We start from the raw sequence: 17,060 nt of genomic DNA on the forward strand, positions 1-17,060 counted from the left end.
TAATTTAGGCCCATTTTTGGTAAAAATGACACTTTAGGTCCATCAAGACCAAAAGTTTACATTTAAGGGCTTACTTTAAATAAAATAACATTTTTAGCCCACTTTTTGTTAGAATTACATTTTCGGCCCAATTTGATGAAAATTAACATTTACGGCCCAAAGGTATAAAAATTTACCTTTTCGGCCCAAATTTAAAAGATTGACATTTTCAGCCCCTTTTTAACCGAAATTTACATTTTTGGCTCAAATTTGTTTAAAAGGAAATTTTAATCCACAAGAGTCAAAATTTTACAATTTAAGCCCACGAAACCGTGAAGGCCCAAATTTAAGCCCATTTGGTGAAAATTTACACTTTTGGCCCTTTTAAAAACGTAAATACCTTTAAGACTCATTTTTACATAAAAATGACTCTTTTGGTCCTTGAAAAACCGTGAATGTCCCAAAGGCTTCACCTTTTTGTTCATTTGTCAAAAATGGCCCCTTAAATGGTTTTGTTTAATTTTCTAGTGTTCCACAACATGTTTACTCCTTTCACTTCATAGTAAGTAGTATAATGTGTGTTAGTTTTCAAACTTCGCTAAGTTTTGGTAGAGTTTTTGAGATTTATGAAGTTTCATCACATAACCACCACATATAACATAGAAAACACACGTAAACATGCATAAACACATAGATCTAACACAAAGCAACTTGTATCCTCCCCCAAAACATAGTAAAAACTGAAAATAGGGGGTATGAACTTACTTTGGTGTTTGGATCGGTTTTTGATGAAGAGATATGAGGAGATGATGTTGTTTTCGGCCTAGCTTACTTCCTTGATGAGTTCTTCGAATTCTAGGGGATTTAAGATGCATAAATCACGATTTGAAGAGTTAATGAGTATTAATTTTAACATAAACATGAAGTTAAACTCTTTGAGTGGAAGTGGATTACCAAAAATGGATGAATCTTGATGGAGTATCCTTGGACTCACACACAAGCACACACGATTTTCTTGGAGGAAAAAGGGAGGTTTCTTGAGAGTTCTTAGAGGATTTTAGAGATTGAAATGGATGAAGTGGGGAGGGGGTGGGATCTTCCGGCCGTAAATAGAGAGGAAGGAGGAGAGAGGATCAAAATGGTTAATACATGTAGGTTTATTCATAGAGATATGGGGGTTATTAGCTTGGAAGACCATTAAATAATAATTAGGTGTCAAGTTATTTAGATAACCTCATTTTCTCTTTTTTTTTATAAAAACCGAGAATGGGTGAGAGAATGAAAGAAGAGAGTGTATTGGGCTTAGGTTTAAATGTAGCTTAAAACACAATGGCCCAATAGAGGTTTTTCGATCCATGTGGGCCCACACATGTGTTTACGGCCCAAAACGTTAAAAGGAATGGGTTTTCGGCCCATTAAAACTAATTATGTGGTTTTAGGCCCAATAAAGCCCATGAAAACAAAGTAAGATGTTTTAGGCCCAATAAGTCCCATGAAAAGTCTTATGGCCTAAAATGCTATAGTTTAATGAATATGGGTCCAATTAGGGCCCAAATGAGGATTCTTAGCCCAAAATAATTCAGTTGAGAGTTTATTGGCCCCTTAGGCCCAATAAATGATTCCTGGTCCAATAATAGGTTTGAACCGGGAAGTTAGGGTTAAAGACCCAAAGTCGAGTGAATGTAGTATATTGAATTAGGTTTGGGCTTCATGAGTGAGTGTAACGCCCGCAGCTTCGGGCTAGTCAATTTAGAGACGATAAGCGTCAAAAATGACTTTTTAATAGAAGATTATTTAGAATAAATAATCTTAACCGAGTTATAGTATATGTCACAAGGGTTCCGTACATATAAAGAACACCGAAATCTGAGTTATAACGAAGAAGTTATGACCTGTCGAAGTTTTACGGCAAAACCGATACGGCATCGGGAATCGTAAAAAGTGATTTTTTGATAAACTACTTTTTAGCCTTAGTAATCTAAACAAAAGTCGCAGAATGTGTTAAACCGAGAGCGTCCATAAAAAGAACGCCCAAATCTGACTTCGTATGAGGAAGTTATGAATTTTCTAAGATTTGGCATAGCAGTGCACGACCCGAAACTCAAATTTTAGTTCGAGCGGTTTTTGGCCTACGCAACCTAAATAAGAGTTGAAGATCTCATTAATAGGAACTCAACGATAAAAAGATAGACGAAAACGGAGTCTGTATGAAGGAGTTATGAATTTTACGCAGACATTTAACAATATTATCTCCTCGTACTGTTAAATTTAAGATCGGTCGAGAATTAGCCAACGGAGTCTAAATGAAAGTTGTAGATATTGTTTTTACCTACGCGTGGATATAAAAAACGTCGAAAAATGGAGCTTGTATGCGATAGTTATGATTGTTCTAAGTCGGGAGGCTGCTGTGCGAGTTTAGGTGACGTGGCGCGATCATAGTCGTTGCTTTCTCTCCAAGGTAAGGCATCAGATAGTGACACATGGCACTGACTCGGCGAGTCAGTGACCCAACTCGGCAAGTCCATCAGCCTGACAACCTATAAATAGAGGTGTTGGGCATTTCCATTTCTTCACACCTCTCAAGCCTTCTTTCTCTCTCTAGAACCTCTCTCTAGCTCTCCTTAAGCCCCCTAAAGCCTAGGAAAACCCCCTAGCACCCGAAGGAAGCCCCGAGGCTCCCGAAGGCTCCGAGAAAAGAGCTTTTCAGTTTGGAAACTCTACTCGAGCGAAGCCCGGTTTTTAATAAAAATCCGTTGTAAGTGAGATACGCATACCGTACTTTAAATATAGCTTATATTTAAATATAATAGCATTATTATGAACCTATAAATAAGATTTATCAGTGATTCAAAGTCGTTATACTGATTGCTCTACTTACGGGAATGATGTCTAGACTGTGATTTAGTGAGGTGTTTAAAGTGGGATTTCCAAACAGTATACTTCGTATACCAAACAGACCCTACCTCCGATATGATCCTACCTGGTTGTTCCTTACTTGATAGATCATGAAGTAGACTCTGAGTTAATGATGAATCTAGACTAATAATTAGTCGCAATAAAGATCAGACTAAAACTTAGCAATAATAATGCTAGGTTTCGTCAAAGGAAAATAGAATGGTTAGAAGCGAAGCGCTGCCCGAGTTTGGAATCATCACTTTAATAAGTGAGTGCATCGTTACTTTCATCTTACACATAGATATGAAGTATTTTATATAAATTACGTGCTATGTGTGCATATTATCTGTATACTTGTTATCTATGTTGGATGAACGATTTTAAACATGTTTTAAATGATTTAAACTGTATATGTATTTTATATCTACAAAATATGATGGGTAAAACATGGGTAGATGAATGATGAGGGATGAAAGCTGATATAGAGGAACATTGGCAGTATGGACATAGTGCCCTATAGGTGAACATTGGCAGCAATGGACCTAGTACCATATAGATGAGCATTGGCAGCTGCGCCACAATCTGTAGATGTTTTTGATCTACTCTAAACATCCTAGCAGCTGCGCTCTAAGGATAGTATCGGCAGTTGCGCCTAATAGAGAACATTATAACCCTAGCAGTTGCGCCCAAAGGACAATTTCGGCAGCTGCGCCTAATAGAGAATGTCATAATTATGGCAGCTACGCCTAAATGATAATATTAGGAGCTGTGCTTGACAGCTGTGTCATTGACAACAATGGACTTCGTACCTATTCCTTAGGATAATCCTTAGGAATAAATGAACGAGAAATAGCTGATTCTTAGGGTAAATCCTTAAGAATAAAGAAGATAATGGGGATGGGTAATTGGGTTGATTGTTTGATGTTTAAACATAATAATTATATTATTGTGGGTTGAAAACCCTATGTACTCACGAGGTTTCCCAACCTGACCCACTCAAGCTTATATGTATCACAGGTGTCGATATGAAGCTACTTTATACTGAGAGATTTAAAAGAGATGTAGATCACTGGTGTAAATGAATGTAAGTTATGTTTATGCTTATGTTTCTGTATTGACGATGACATCCCAATGTTTTAAAAATAAATAAAATACATTTCTTCGGAAATGATTTGATAACGTATTTATCATGTTTTTTTGGGAACAAATTCCGCTACACATTTCTTTAAAAGATACTCTGGTTTTCAAAATAAAGCATAAACAAATCGGTTTTTTTTTTGCCGTGAAAATGGGGATGTCACAGTGAGTCTTGATTCGAATAGTTGTTTTTGAATGAGTAATATGTATAACCTTAGACTTGAAGCTACAAGATACATCAAGAGTTGATTACAATAAGACAGTATTTCCTAGCCCATAATTGCTAGTTGTGACACTTTCCTTACAAATACCATGTAACATCCCGATGTTAAAGTACTTCTAAATTCATCACTTTAATTTTATTATATGACATTTTGGTCCCTAAGTCCAAGAGAATGTGCCTTGAAGCCCTAGTGGCATTCTCGTAATTTTGGCAGGAGAAGTACGTCATGCGTACATGTGTGTACGTTGAGCGTACTAGGGCGCGCCCTAATACGTTGGGCATACACTTATGTACGCGGGGCGTACTAGCTAAAGAAGGAAACCCTAATTTTTCGGATTTGGGTGGTATTTAAGCATCTTTATGGCCTCTTTTCTCTTCACCTAAACACCCTCCACCCTCTCTTTCGTGATTAAAACCCTAGAATCATCTTGTAAGGCCATTTCAAGCATTAAAGAATGTGTTTGTGTGATTAGAAGAATAAGGAAGGAGGTCAAGCTCAACTTGGAGGAGTAGAGCATCTTGGATTTGGAAGTTTTGCACCATTCTCCATCATTTCAAGGTATAAAGTTCCTACCTTGAAGACTTGTTTGTTGGATCTCATTTTTGGGTGTTTTTATGTTACTTTTTGGTCCCAAAAGTCTTATCTTGTGCATGGTTTGTTCCTGTCGATTTGAGTTGTCCTTTCAGGCCCTAAGAGGGGTCCTAAGCCATAAAAATGAGGCCTCATTTGTTAGATTTGCTTCATGCATCTTGTAGAAGGTCTTAATGGATTAAGACCTTGTGTTAAGCGTTTTTTTGACTTGTAAAGTCATAAAGTTGGAAACTTTATGACTCTAGAGTGTGTTTGGACCTTAGATATGAAATATGGACTTAAGTGCTTAAGCCATTAAGCACTTAATGGAGTTTGGAGGCTGCGAGGGAACGCCCCGCGTACATGGGAGTACGCCCCGCGTACTTGGTCAACCACCCTGATGGTGGTCAACTGCGAGGCTTCGTGTATGCCATATGTAGGGATTTCAATCCCACAATGTTATACCATATATATACTTTAGAACTCACAATGTAACATCCCGTTGTTAAATAAATAAATAGATAAAAATTTTATTAACGAATAGTGGCCCTAAATGCGGAATAATTTAGCAAGGCGTTGTTGTTGGGGTTAAAATGTAATTCCCGGATTAGTTTGTAAAGAATTTTGGAGGTTGAGGGTGGTTTGGTAAATTATGGATTTAAATTGAAATAAAATCTTGAAGGAAGGGGCTGAATGGTAAATATTGGATTAAAGTTGAAAAGATTTTATGGAGGCATAGGCTAAAGTGTAAGTTTTGGATTTAAATTGAAAACAATATTGTGGGGAGGGACTAATATTAGATAAATGAATTGAAGTTTGAATGGACACGTGATTAAACCCGATACCATCCTTCCCTCGCGTGGATCACCCAAAACCCTAACCCTAAGGATGAACCAGCCGCCACCACCTTGGAAGTGCTCTTCAGCCGTCGCCCCTGCTGTGACCGAGCACCACCCTACCACAACAGCCTCGACATCGTACGCCACCACGACAATCCCTGCTGCCGAAGACAGAATGAGCCACCGAGACCCTCAAGCGAAGCTGTGAACGTCCCTACTTGAGTCATAGACGACCGAGGGCACCTGGTAAGCTAGTTGCAACCTGACTTCTCCTTTTTCCTTTGTTCTTTCGACGTGTGTGACGTGGGAAACACTATTACTGCCGCTGCCGGCCTCGGCCGCCTGTTCCGTCGACTTCGATGTTGCCAGCCGTCAAGATGGTGGCTGATGGTTGTTGTTTCTCGTCGCATTTTTGTTGGATTAATGTCTAAGTCTATAACTATATTTGGTATGTACTTGACCCGACCCGGCATGGTCCATTTGGGTTGCACTTCACCGGCACAATTTATATGGATAGTCTTTTGAGAATAGTATATTTATGATTTATATTAATATATTATAAGTTCTAATATATTAATATATAATCATATTATTTAATTAGTATTGATCAAGAATTAATTTATAATTAATTAAGTGATCAAAAGGAACTAATTAAATATGGACTCTTAGATATATATGTGTAGTGGGCCAAGTTCATTTAGGTTGGGCTAAGTCTTCATGGATAGTCCATGGAGCTTTAACCCATGGATCCTAGGAAATGAAAGGTCATGGGTATTAGGGTTTAACCCTAATCCTCCACACTATATAAAGGGTCTTATGGTTCATGAAATTAGGCTAGTGGCTAGTGTGGATACACTAAAGAGGGCAATAACCGATTTCATAAGTGTGAGCCAAGTATCCATATTCTCTAAAGTCTTCCAACGTGTTTTGGTGATTTGTGATTCCACTTGAGGCTTCCACACTATTGGGGCTAAGCTCTTAAAGTTCAAGACTTCAAGCTTCATTAAAAGGTATGTATTCTAACTTGTTATATTACCCAAGTATCAAGGATTGTATGCTAGATAGGGTAATACCTTGGAATATTCATATTTGCATGTATAATAGAGAAAACATAGATCCAAGGTATTTAGGGTTGCATGTACACTTAGGAGTGTTAGAATGCTCAAAACCCAACAATTTTTACGTGTGACGTTGTTGGACTCGCGAAGATTGTTGGCCGGAGGTTAGGCGCACCACCATGGCAGCCAAGCATGGTGGCTGCCATTTCTGCCGTATCTCGCCGCCACCAGCCACCATGGGAGGTGGCTGTGGGTGTGTGTTCGAGTGTAATTGTTGTTTTCGGTATTTATGAGTTTGTATGTGTGTTTGTGTGGCCGGAAAACCCACCACCACCACTAGCCACCATCTCCGGTGGCTGTGTGTTTATGGATGTGTGTGGACTGGTGCTTGGGGTACTTTTGTCTTTATTTTGGCCTAGAATCATAACCACCACCCCGTGAGGTGGTGGCCGCCACCGTGAGCCGCCACTGACCACCACTACCCGAGGTGGTAGTGGGCGGTACCCGACCTAGTGGAACCCTAATCGGCCCAGTAGCTTAATCTTGGACGTGGTTTGCTTGTGTTTGGGTTGGAAACCCTAATTAGGGTTTAGAAAACCCTAATTTTGAAAGATGTTAGTTTTGGATTGTCGGGACCCGTGTTTGGACCAGTAGATTGATGTATGGCTTATGCCCAATTACACTGTATGATTGACCTAGTAGATTAATGGACTTAATGGATTAAGTCCTTAATGGTTAAGTGTTTCTAATTAACCCTAATCGTCATTTCATGTGAAAACCCTAATTGTGTTGGGTTTAGAGTTGGGCCTTTCTGTTAACAAGTAAATGGACTATAACACTTGGATTGGGCTTAAGGATAAGGCCCATTGGAAAGGTTTTGGCCCAATTTGGAAAATTGCGGCATAGATGGGCCATAACCGGGCCTTTATGATTATGAGATATTGGACCATCAGAATGTCAAGTGTTGGACCAAGAATAAATGGTTGGGCCTTAAGGCAAGACCATGTAGAGGTTTGGGCCCAATTTGGAAAACTAGGCCATAGCTGGAATTTGGTTGACTATTTGACTTTTTGGGCTCTCAGGGTATGAGTTTAGGCCTTAATCTTGGACCAAGCTAGGTTAGGGGTAAAATGGTCCTTTTACCCCAAGTGGGGATTTTAGAGTTATGCATAGGAATCCCAAATGGTTAATTGGGTTTTGTTTTGATGTTGACAGCTTGGGGATCTGTCAGCTAGTAGCCAGAGATCTATTCGCAGGATTTCAGCAGTACGATGTGAGTTTCCTCCTGGATTGAACGGCGCCAAGGCACCAATGCCGGCCCATGTAGTTTATATGTTCTTGATAGGAACACGGAGTGTAGGCGAGGCCCGTATCTCATTATTATCAGAGTATATATATCAGTCAGATTGTTGGATTGCTATACTTGTTGTCTGCGTGATACTTGTATGTGTTTAGTTATGTATGTGAGTGTGGGCGGGGCCCGAATCTCATAGTAGCCGAGTGTGGGCGGGGCCCGAATCTCATAGTAGCCGAGTGTGGGCGGGGCCCGAATCTCGTAGTATTACTTGAGTATAGATATGTGAATGCTTGATAGGAATAGATATACTTGTTTTCTGTGTGATAATTATATGCATGTTAGTAGCGGAGTGTGGGCGGGGCCCGAATCTCCTAGACAACGGAGTGTGGGCGGGGCACGAATCTCCTAGACAACGGAGTGTGGGCGGGGCCCGAATCTCCTAGACAGCGGAGTGTGGGCGGGACCCGAATCTCCATGAGAGTGGGCGGGGGCCCGTATCTCTTGGTTGCATGTTATGTGTATGGTATGTGGTAGTTTTGGGAGACTCACTAAGCTTCGTGCTTACAGTTTTCAGTTTTGGTTTCAGGTACTTCCGGTAGCAAGGGAAAGGGCTCGGGATGATTGCAGTGCACACACCATTTGTTCAGTCTGAGATGTTTACACTCTGATATGTTGATATACATTTGATATGATGTTTGAGATATTGTAACATGTGTTTTGGATAACTAAGGTTTTATTAAAAATTAAAAACGAAATTTTTGATCTGTATTTTTGGGATGTTTCAGAATGACAATTCGATCTCAAAATTCGTTGCTTCAACAACACGTGGAGTGTTGTTTTTCTGCAAATAAAAACATTAGCTTTAACTACATATAAATTTTGAGATTTTTTACTATATATAACTTTATAATGAATGTATAACTATACCAGTGACATGTCTAATATACGTAAACATTGTTCGACATTTAATTGTGTTTTTATTCTCCGTGCCTTCATTCTTGGAAATTCATTTGCAGTGTGATGAACATACCTCAAAGTTTCTGGAAATGTCTCCAAAATGCATACCTAATATAACTTTAACATGTTATAATTTATCAATGATTATAAACACTTTAAAATTAGAGGTGACAATGGGTCGACCTGGGTTGGGTTCGGGTTCAACCCATTTAATAATTGGGTTGAAAATTTCAACCCAACCCAACCTGTTTATTTAAATGGGTTGATATTTACAACCCAACCCAACCTTTTACATAAATGAGTTGTCAGTAGGTTGACCTGTTTATGTAGTTCCCGACCCAAGCTATTAAATAAATAGGTTAAACTTGGGTTAACCCATTTAAAATCAATTAAATAAATTATATAATTAAATATTATACCACTTAAATTATAAACATAAATAAAAATTCATAATTATTATAAAAGCACAATCCAGATTCATAAATACAAATAAATTGTTCAAATAACATTAAAAATGTTTAGTTTCACAGTGATTTTGGAGAGTGACCAGTATTATCGGCGTTAAAAAAAGGATGAAAATTAGGATTGAAATTTATTAAACACAGATAATAATAATGCAACATTATAATTTACAAATTAATACTTTAATTAATACATGATAATATTCAAATAATATTAAATTAAATATGTATATTAAAATTAAATGAGTTGACGGGTTGAAAACGGGTTGATAATTTTTACCAAACCCAACCTATTTAATTAAATGGGTTAGACGAGTTGACCCATTTAAGTTAAATGGGTTGAAAATCTCAACCCAACCCGCTAATTTTAGGTTGGGTTCGGGTTCGGGTTGGGTTGGCGGGTTTGGTCGATTTTTGTCAGCTTTATTTAAAATGTGTAATATTAATTGCACCTAAAACTAACCTTAAACGGAAAGTGAAAACCGGTCACCGTATACTTCAACGTCTTCACAGAACCCACATTGGTTTGATCTCGTAAATATTTGTAGATTATCCCAAACCAAAGTCTAACTATACATCCATAAAAACGCACCCCACGCAACGTGTTGTACTCATTATAATTAATATAAATCATATCGTAGTTATAAATAAATAGTACATTTACTACATGTTCCAATTATATAGATTATCGGCGAGCTCATACACTACCGACAGAATGCACGTATTTGTATCACGTCATATGAGACCTTTCAACAAAAAGCAATTATTCAAAAGCATAACCGCATCATCATCGCCATCAGTCAAGAATGTTGGCCCTTTTATGTAGTCTTCTATATTTTTCAGCCGTAAATCTTCATCTCTCACATTTGGGAACAATCGATTCCGTAATGCAGATTTTGTGTTGTGATTTGTATTAATTACATCAACATAAGGTCCAAATCTTAAACCGCTAATCAAACAAAATTCGGTTTCACCATATTTGTAACGACGTAAATTTTAAAACAATTTTTCATTTTTCGAACACAATAAAACTCATATAATATTCTCAAAATCTCATATGTATCAAATGTCATCACAATAAAATATATCCAAGAATCTAAAAAACATAATCCTCTGCCAGTGTGTACAAATCATGTCGGCGCCTTCCCGCGATCCTCGGTAGTACCTGAAACACATATCACATAACACGGTAAGCATAAATGCTTAGTGAGTTCCCCAAAATACCACATTCAGCACATAAGCCACTCGAGGCTATAACTCGGTAAGACCCTCTGGTCCATGTGTCTCAGCGGGACCCTCCAGTCCCGTAGCTCGTTGGACCCTCCGGTCCGGTCTAGCTCGTTGGACCCTCTGGTCCGGTCTAAATCGTTGGACCCTCCGGTCCGGTCTGGTTAGCACATAGCATACATAAATCACAATGCACTCAAGTAAACACATAACACATAAGACCCTCCGGTCTGCACATAGATACCGCTCTAGGTAATGTATAGTGAGAAGACTCACCTCGTAAGATGTCTAGTAAACTCTCGTGCTCGATATCCTCGATCTAGCCTCCGCTTAGCACAATGATAATAATTCTAATCAATACTCTCTTTACATTCTCATCTCTAGAGAATGGGTAGAATACCATTCTACCCCTCCCTGCCCCTCTTAATCAGTTTGACCAAACCCTAAAGTCAAATGAAGTCAACTCCAGTCAACGGTCCAATTTGACCAGACTCGCCGAGTACACTCGTGTGACTCGGCGAGTTCATGCGTATCTTCTGAATCCTTCTAAGGCCTCACTCAGCTCGTCGAGTTAACCTCCCAACTCGACGAGTTACCACTGGTTACGAATCGCGGGGCAAGCCGATCCGACTCGTCGAGTCCTCTCATGGACTCGGCGAGCTTCCTCCATGGCAATACTCATTTGACCTTCTGAGGTCAGATCTGTTTCTCTAACTTATAGATATGGCCTTCTAGCACCCAAAAGTCACGTAAAGGTTCAACCTTTATGTCCATGCACCACACATCAAGCTCTATTTGACAAAATAACCCTTATAATGATAACTTAGGCTCAAAACTCTTATGGGACGACATAAAGCTGGATGATTGGGACTCTCTGGACCTCTCAAGGCCCAAATCTGATGCCTATGCCTCAAAGGGCCTTCACATACTCCATAACTCAACTAAAAAGGGGAAAAAGAACCCTAGATTCATGAGATCTACCATTCATACAGAAATGGGCAGGGATTCATACCTTAAGCAGCAACTTTGAATGAAATGGCAGAAGATTTGAGCCCCTCAAGTCAGCCTAGCTTGAATCCCCTCCTTCTTCCTTGCAAGAAATCTCTAAGGTGAAGAAATTAGCTCCCCCGCTCTCTCTATGCTCTCTGGTTCGAATGGTGTCTCTCAAGGGTATGTGTGGCCGCAAATGAAGGCCATAAGGACCTTTAAATAGGTCTCAGACCCAAAGATTTAGGGTTTCAACTCACAGCGCCTACTCGACGAGTCTACATCCGGACTCGTCGAGTAGATCATTAAACCCACGCGGCCATCCCGACTCTACTCGACGAGTTATAACGCCAACTCGTCGAGTAGGTCAATGATCCTAAAAAATAAATACTTAAAATGACATACCTGGGAATCCGGATGTTACCATATTCCACCACCCTGCCTTGTAACTCGAACCGAAACCTCACAGCCCTAGCTACCAGCACATCACGGACCTCATGCAACATCATCAAATTACAGAGCATCAGGTCACCATTCGGGGTGGGCATACCGATGAAGATCTCAAACGGTGTCTCTCAAAATAATTCAAGTCGCATACTATTTAGTTTTGGAATGAACTTCCTCAAAATAGTCCCCACCACCACTTTAAAAGTTAATTATGAGGCCATCCACACATACTATGTTGCAAAAGATAACACATATATGGAAAAATTAAAAAAATAAGACTGAAATGCCTTTCTTCCTAAGGATAACACATATTTTCTTATAAATTTTATAACTATTTCACATTTTAATGGAGTATGTAACTAAAAAAAAGTAATAATACTGAATTCAGCATATAAAATCAAAATAATAAAAAAAAAATTAAGAATTTCGCAGAGATGAAGTCGATCCGCAGAAGGCTCCTCTGCGGATTTGTTCTTCAGCATACAGCTCCGCAAATATGTTTTTCGGAGGAAAAAAGACTTTCATGACAAAAATCGGGCAAAAAATCAGGATTTACTAATCAATTAAACTATCATACACCCTAACAAACTATCATACACGCTAACAAACATATAATTAATTCAAAAATCGGGCAATTACAGTTTCATACAATTTCAAAATGAGGAAAAAAAAACTTACATGTGTTCCATAGCCATCGGATAACACATCCTAGTGTAGTTGTTCCACAATTCGCGATCGACGCACCATCAAAATGATTGATTCAGCGTGTTCGATTCACCTCCTTCTTCTTTCCGCAGCAAGCTTCCGCAGTTAGGGTATTAGGAATGAGTTTGTTTTGGCAATTTTCCGATTTTACCCCTTATTCGAACGATCATCTGTGAATATTAGCGATACGTAGAGGGTTAAATGGATTCACATAGTCACTTCTGCGGAACCATGATACCTACCATATTTTTTGTCTTTTAGTGATGCCACATCATTTCCTCGTTACCATTCATATTTCCGCAGATGATTAAAGGGATCCGCAGAGGCCCCTCTGCGGATCTCGTGGTCATTTTCCAAAACTCACATTTTCATGGTTAAATGCTTAAAACACCCTCAATTTTGGTTATTTAATGAATTTTCTCTATTTGTGAACGCCTAGTTAACACTAAAAAAAAACTTAAACTTAAAGGCAGGATAAGAAAAAATAAAACTACATACAACCCAAAGAATAAATTTTATAAGCTGCTCTAAAAATAATTACAAAAGTCAAAGGGGGTAAGTGAAAATTCCCAAAGGTAAACATAAAACATCTATCCTTCAAAGACGAAATTTAAAACGCAAGGGGAAAAAATAAAACATATTACTCTCACAAAAATTTAGGGTTTTGCGTGGATTAAAGCAGTAGGGTTTGCGTTCATCTGCTGCGCAGCCTTAAATCTTCCCCCTTCGTTCTCTTCATTCGCTCGGCACTCACTATCCAACAATGGCGGTTGGGTAATATCGCATCTCCTTGCATTTTCTTTATGTACGCATTCAACGATGGCTCATATGTTAATGCTTTTGCTCAAATTTTAATATTTTGCAGAAAGAACAAGCGTATTTCCAAGGGGAAGAAGGGTGGCAAGAAGAAAGCGTTAGTTTATTTTTCTTTTCTACTTTCTAATGACCATCTTTCCATTGTTTTCGTAAATAATTTCAGGATTCTAATATTTTAAATATGCATATTCAACAGGGCCGATCCTTTCTCAAAGAAGGATTGGTATGATATCAAAGCGCCATCGGTGTTCAACACTAGAAGTGTTGGCAAAACCCTTGTCTCACGTACCCAGGGTACAAAGGTATTTTTTTTTGTTATTATCCCCTTTTCTTACTTCACATTTGATTTTTGTTATCATTCAAAGTTACTGGTAAATTGATATCATTAAGTTCAAGTTTGATATTAAAAACTTGATTCACATGAAATCAGATCGTTTTTTGCTGCATTATCAGATTAGTTTGATTGGTGTTTATTTGCTTGAGAAGTTATTTTTGGCTAGAGTTTTTTGGCCGAAATCACGATTGTTGTGTACTCTAAGATTTCGATGATTTATGTATAATATCTTAATTCTGCTATATGGGTTTAGGTATTAAGAACTGAAAGTAATATTCTTTTTTTATCAGATTGCTTCAGATGGTCTGAAACACCGTGTCTTTGATATATCTTTGGCTGATCTCCAAAACGATGAGGATCATGCCCACAGAAAGATCCGTTTGAGAGCTGAAGATGTTCAAGGAAAGAATGTTTTGACCAACTTCTGGGTACACAATACAACACATGAATATCTATTTCCATCTTCTAACTATATACAATCCAATCATTCATATTCATTTTGTAACTTTACATTTCTTTTTAGGGCATGGATTTCACAACAGACAAATTGAGATCACTTGTGAAAAAATGGCAATCTTTGATTGAAGCCCATGTGGATGTGAAAACCACTGACAGCTACACTTTAAGGATGTTCTGCATTGGCTTCACCAAGAAACGTGCTAACCAAGTGAAAAGGACATGCTATGCACAATCTAGTCAGATTAAACAGGTGAAAATCTATCCTTTTGTCACTATGACCATTTTTTTATATGATGAATGACACTTTCTCTATTGGGTTGTGTTAGATTCGTCGCAAAATGAGGGAGATAATGGTAAATCAGGCACAATCTTGTGACCTAAAAGAGCTTGTGCAAAAATTCATTCCTGAGTCAATTGGAAGAGAGATTGAGAAGGCTACGTCCAGCATCTACCCTTTACAGAATGTCTTCATTCGCAAAGTCAAGATCTTGAAAGCACCAAAGTTTGATCTTGGAAAATTGATGGAGGTATGCTGTTTTTTTTCTTCAGTCTCATGCTTTGCATTTACATTATTAATTAGTTTACAAGTTTATTTATAAAATTGCAACTATTCTTTTATGTGTAGGTTCATGATGATTATGCAGAAGATGTAGGTGTTAAAGTGGAAAGGCCTGCAGAGGAGGCAGAGCCAGAAGCAACTGAAGTAATTGGTGCTTGAATGAGAGTTATATAGTTTCTTGGTTGTTCCCTTTTATGTTTGCTTTAAGTCACAGACATGAAATCTTGGTTTTGTTTTTGATTATTGATGAGTTTTTGCTTTAGATTGATGTTGAATTTTTGTAGTAATGTCTTTGGAAGAGGATTTATGTTTCTTTTAAAGCCGTTTCAACTTCTTGATTTATGCATATTTTGAAAAATATAATCCAATCAGCCAGATTCAAAGTAATTTGTACTTTCGATCTTTGGGTATATTCAAGTATTTAAGCTCTTATTTTATAGAACGTTTAATCATTTTATAAAAGTTTTGGCAGATACAAGATGTTCTTTTGAATGAACGATGTTCTTTTGAATGAACGGGTTCGGCCTGAGCTGAGTGAATACAAAATGATTTTCGTTTATAAAGTATGGATTTAAACAATGTTTTGTACGATGATCAACTTCCTTCTTGAAAATCATGTATCCTAAAATTTCTAATTTCTTCAATTATGCATAAAATCCCTTTATTGATTTTTGATAAATGATGTTTTAGGATATATGATTTCGATGAGAGAACTATATTTTCATACAAAACTACATAGTTATTAGGTTTAGTATCTAAGATTATATAGATTTAACAAAAGTGTATTCATTTTTTCCATAATACAAATACATATAATTTTGGAAAATTGTTATTTGTTTATTTAGGACAATTCGGTTTTGATTTTACGGTCAAAACCAATTTGAAATTCAAAACTTGAATTTGGTTTTGGTTAAAACTCATGTTAAAATCACGATCTATAATTTTATGATAATATCATTTAAAAATAAAATCATAAATCGTGTGTATGATCGTAACAATATATTAATATATTAAGGCTAGAGGAAGTGATACCATAAGAACCGTACTTCCTCCCATGCCACGTAGATGTTATGTCAATTTTACCATACTTTGGTGTGGTATTTGCCACACACTAGATGTGGTGTACCAAAAAAGAAGGAAGAAGAAAAGAGGAGAAGAGAGAGATAGGTGGTTGAAGAAGAAAGAGAAAGAGAAGAGAAAGTGCGGTTGTTTTCTACCATGTGCGGTCAAAACCGCAGTCATGGGGCAATGTTCCTCCTTGAAACCGTGACAAAGGTGCGGTAAAAATGTACCCACTCCCCATAGTCTAATAATTATAAAAAATCATCAATAAAATTTAATTTAGCTTTTATCTTTTTTATTAAGATTTTATTTAATCTAACAAAACATTTTAGAATTATTGACAACCAATCTATTTGATATTTAGATTTTATTTTTCCATTGACTTTTGTTAATTGAATATTTAGACCGCGTGTATCTTATATTAAGAAATGAGATTGAGGTAATATTTCTCATCTTAGATTGTATATGATTTTTTTTTTTTTTTTTTTTTGGTAAAGAAACTTTCCAAACGAGGGTTTTCAAGCCAACTTTCATGCATCTGACTAATTCCTGCTGCAAACATGAATATATACCTCATGCTGTGAAGTCACTGCATGCGAACCTCCATGACCATAAGAGCTGAGTAGTGTCAGATTTTGAACACGAGTCAATAAGTTATCTAACATATCTTCCACATGTCTTACCAAATAACCACAACCTAAGTGGTTTCTTAGATTGTATAGTTAGATCAATTGTAAGTTAGAATTCACAATTTGAACTTGAACTTCAAATTTTAAAGGATCATAGGTTTAGTTTCCAACATTTAGGAATAAAAACATGCAATACAAGATCTAATATCATAATCTATATCAATCCATTTACAAATATAACAAAATATAACATCGAGTTATAAGTTTAGAACCAAAAATTATAAATCTAGCTATACAATACAAGATGACAAATGATACATTAAATACTATTATTCCCTAATATAAAATACATTCGGTCTAAATATTCAATTAAAAATAATTAATGAAAAATTAAAATCTAATTATCAAATAGATTGGC

At 37.3% G+C, this 17,060-nt stretch overlaps 1 protein-coding gene across 1 annotated transcript; it reads left to right on the forward strand.

Annotated features, from left to right (window-relative positions):
• Positions 1–13,405: 13,405 nt before the first annotated feature.
• Positions 13,406–15,271, forward strand: LOC145165447 (small ribosomal subunit protein eS1). Its single transcript, XM_079084186.1, has 7 exons — positions 13,406–13,557; positions 13,649–13,696; positions 13,796–13,901; positions 14,224–14,361; positions 14,457–14,642; positions 14,719–14,919; positions 15,018–15,271. Exons 1-7 carry the CDS (start codon positions 13,547–13,549, stop codon positions 15,108–15,110), a joined length of 783 nt encoding a protein of 260 aa, XP_078940312.1. The 5' UTR covers positions 13,406–13,546; the 3' UTR covers positions 15,111–15,271.
• Positions 15,272–17,060: the final 1,789 nt, after the last annotated feature.

Source organism: Lactuca virosa, chromosome 3 (genome assembly GCF_052849685.1).
Source record: "Lactuca virosa cultivar CGN04683 chromosome 3, Lactuca_virosa_CGN04683_v6, whole genome shotgun sequence".
Classification (NCBI taxonomy): domain Eukaryota; kingdom Viridiplantae; phylum Streptophyta; class Magnoliopsida; order Asterales; family Asteraceae; genus Lactuca; species Lactuca virosa.

Excerpts from the sequence above, each read along its gene's own strand:
- LOC145165447 (XM_079084186.1), top strand. Across the intron at positions 13,697-13,795 it reads AAGGGTGGCAAGAAGAAAGC|GGCCGATCCTTTCTCAAAGA; the intron begins GTTAGTTTATTT and ends CATATTCAACAG. Across the intron at positions 14,643-14,718 it reads AATCTAGTCAGATTAAACAG|ATTCGTCGCAAAATGAGGGA; the intron begins GTGAAAATCTAT and ends GGGTTGTGTTAG.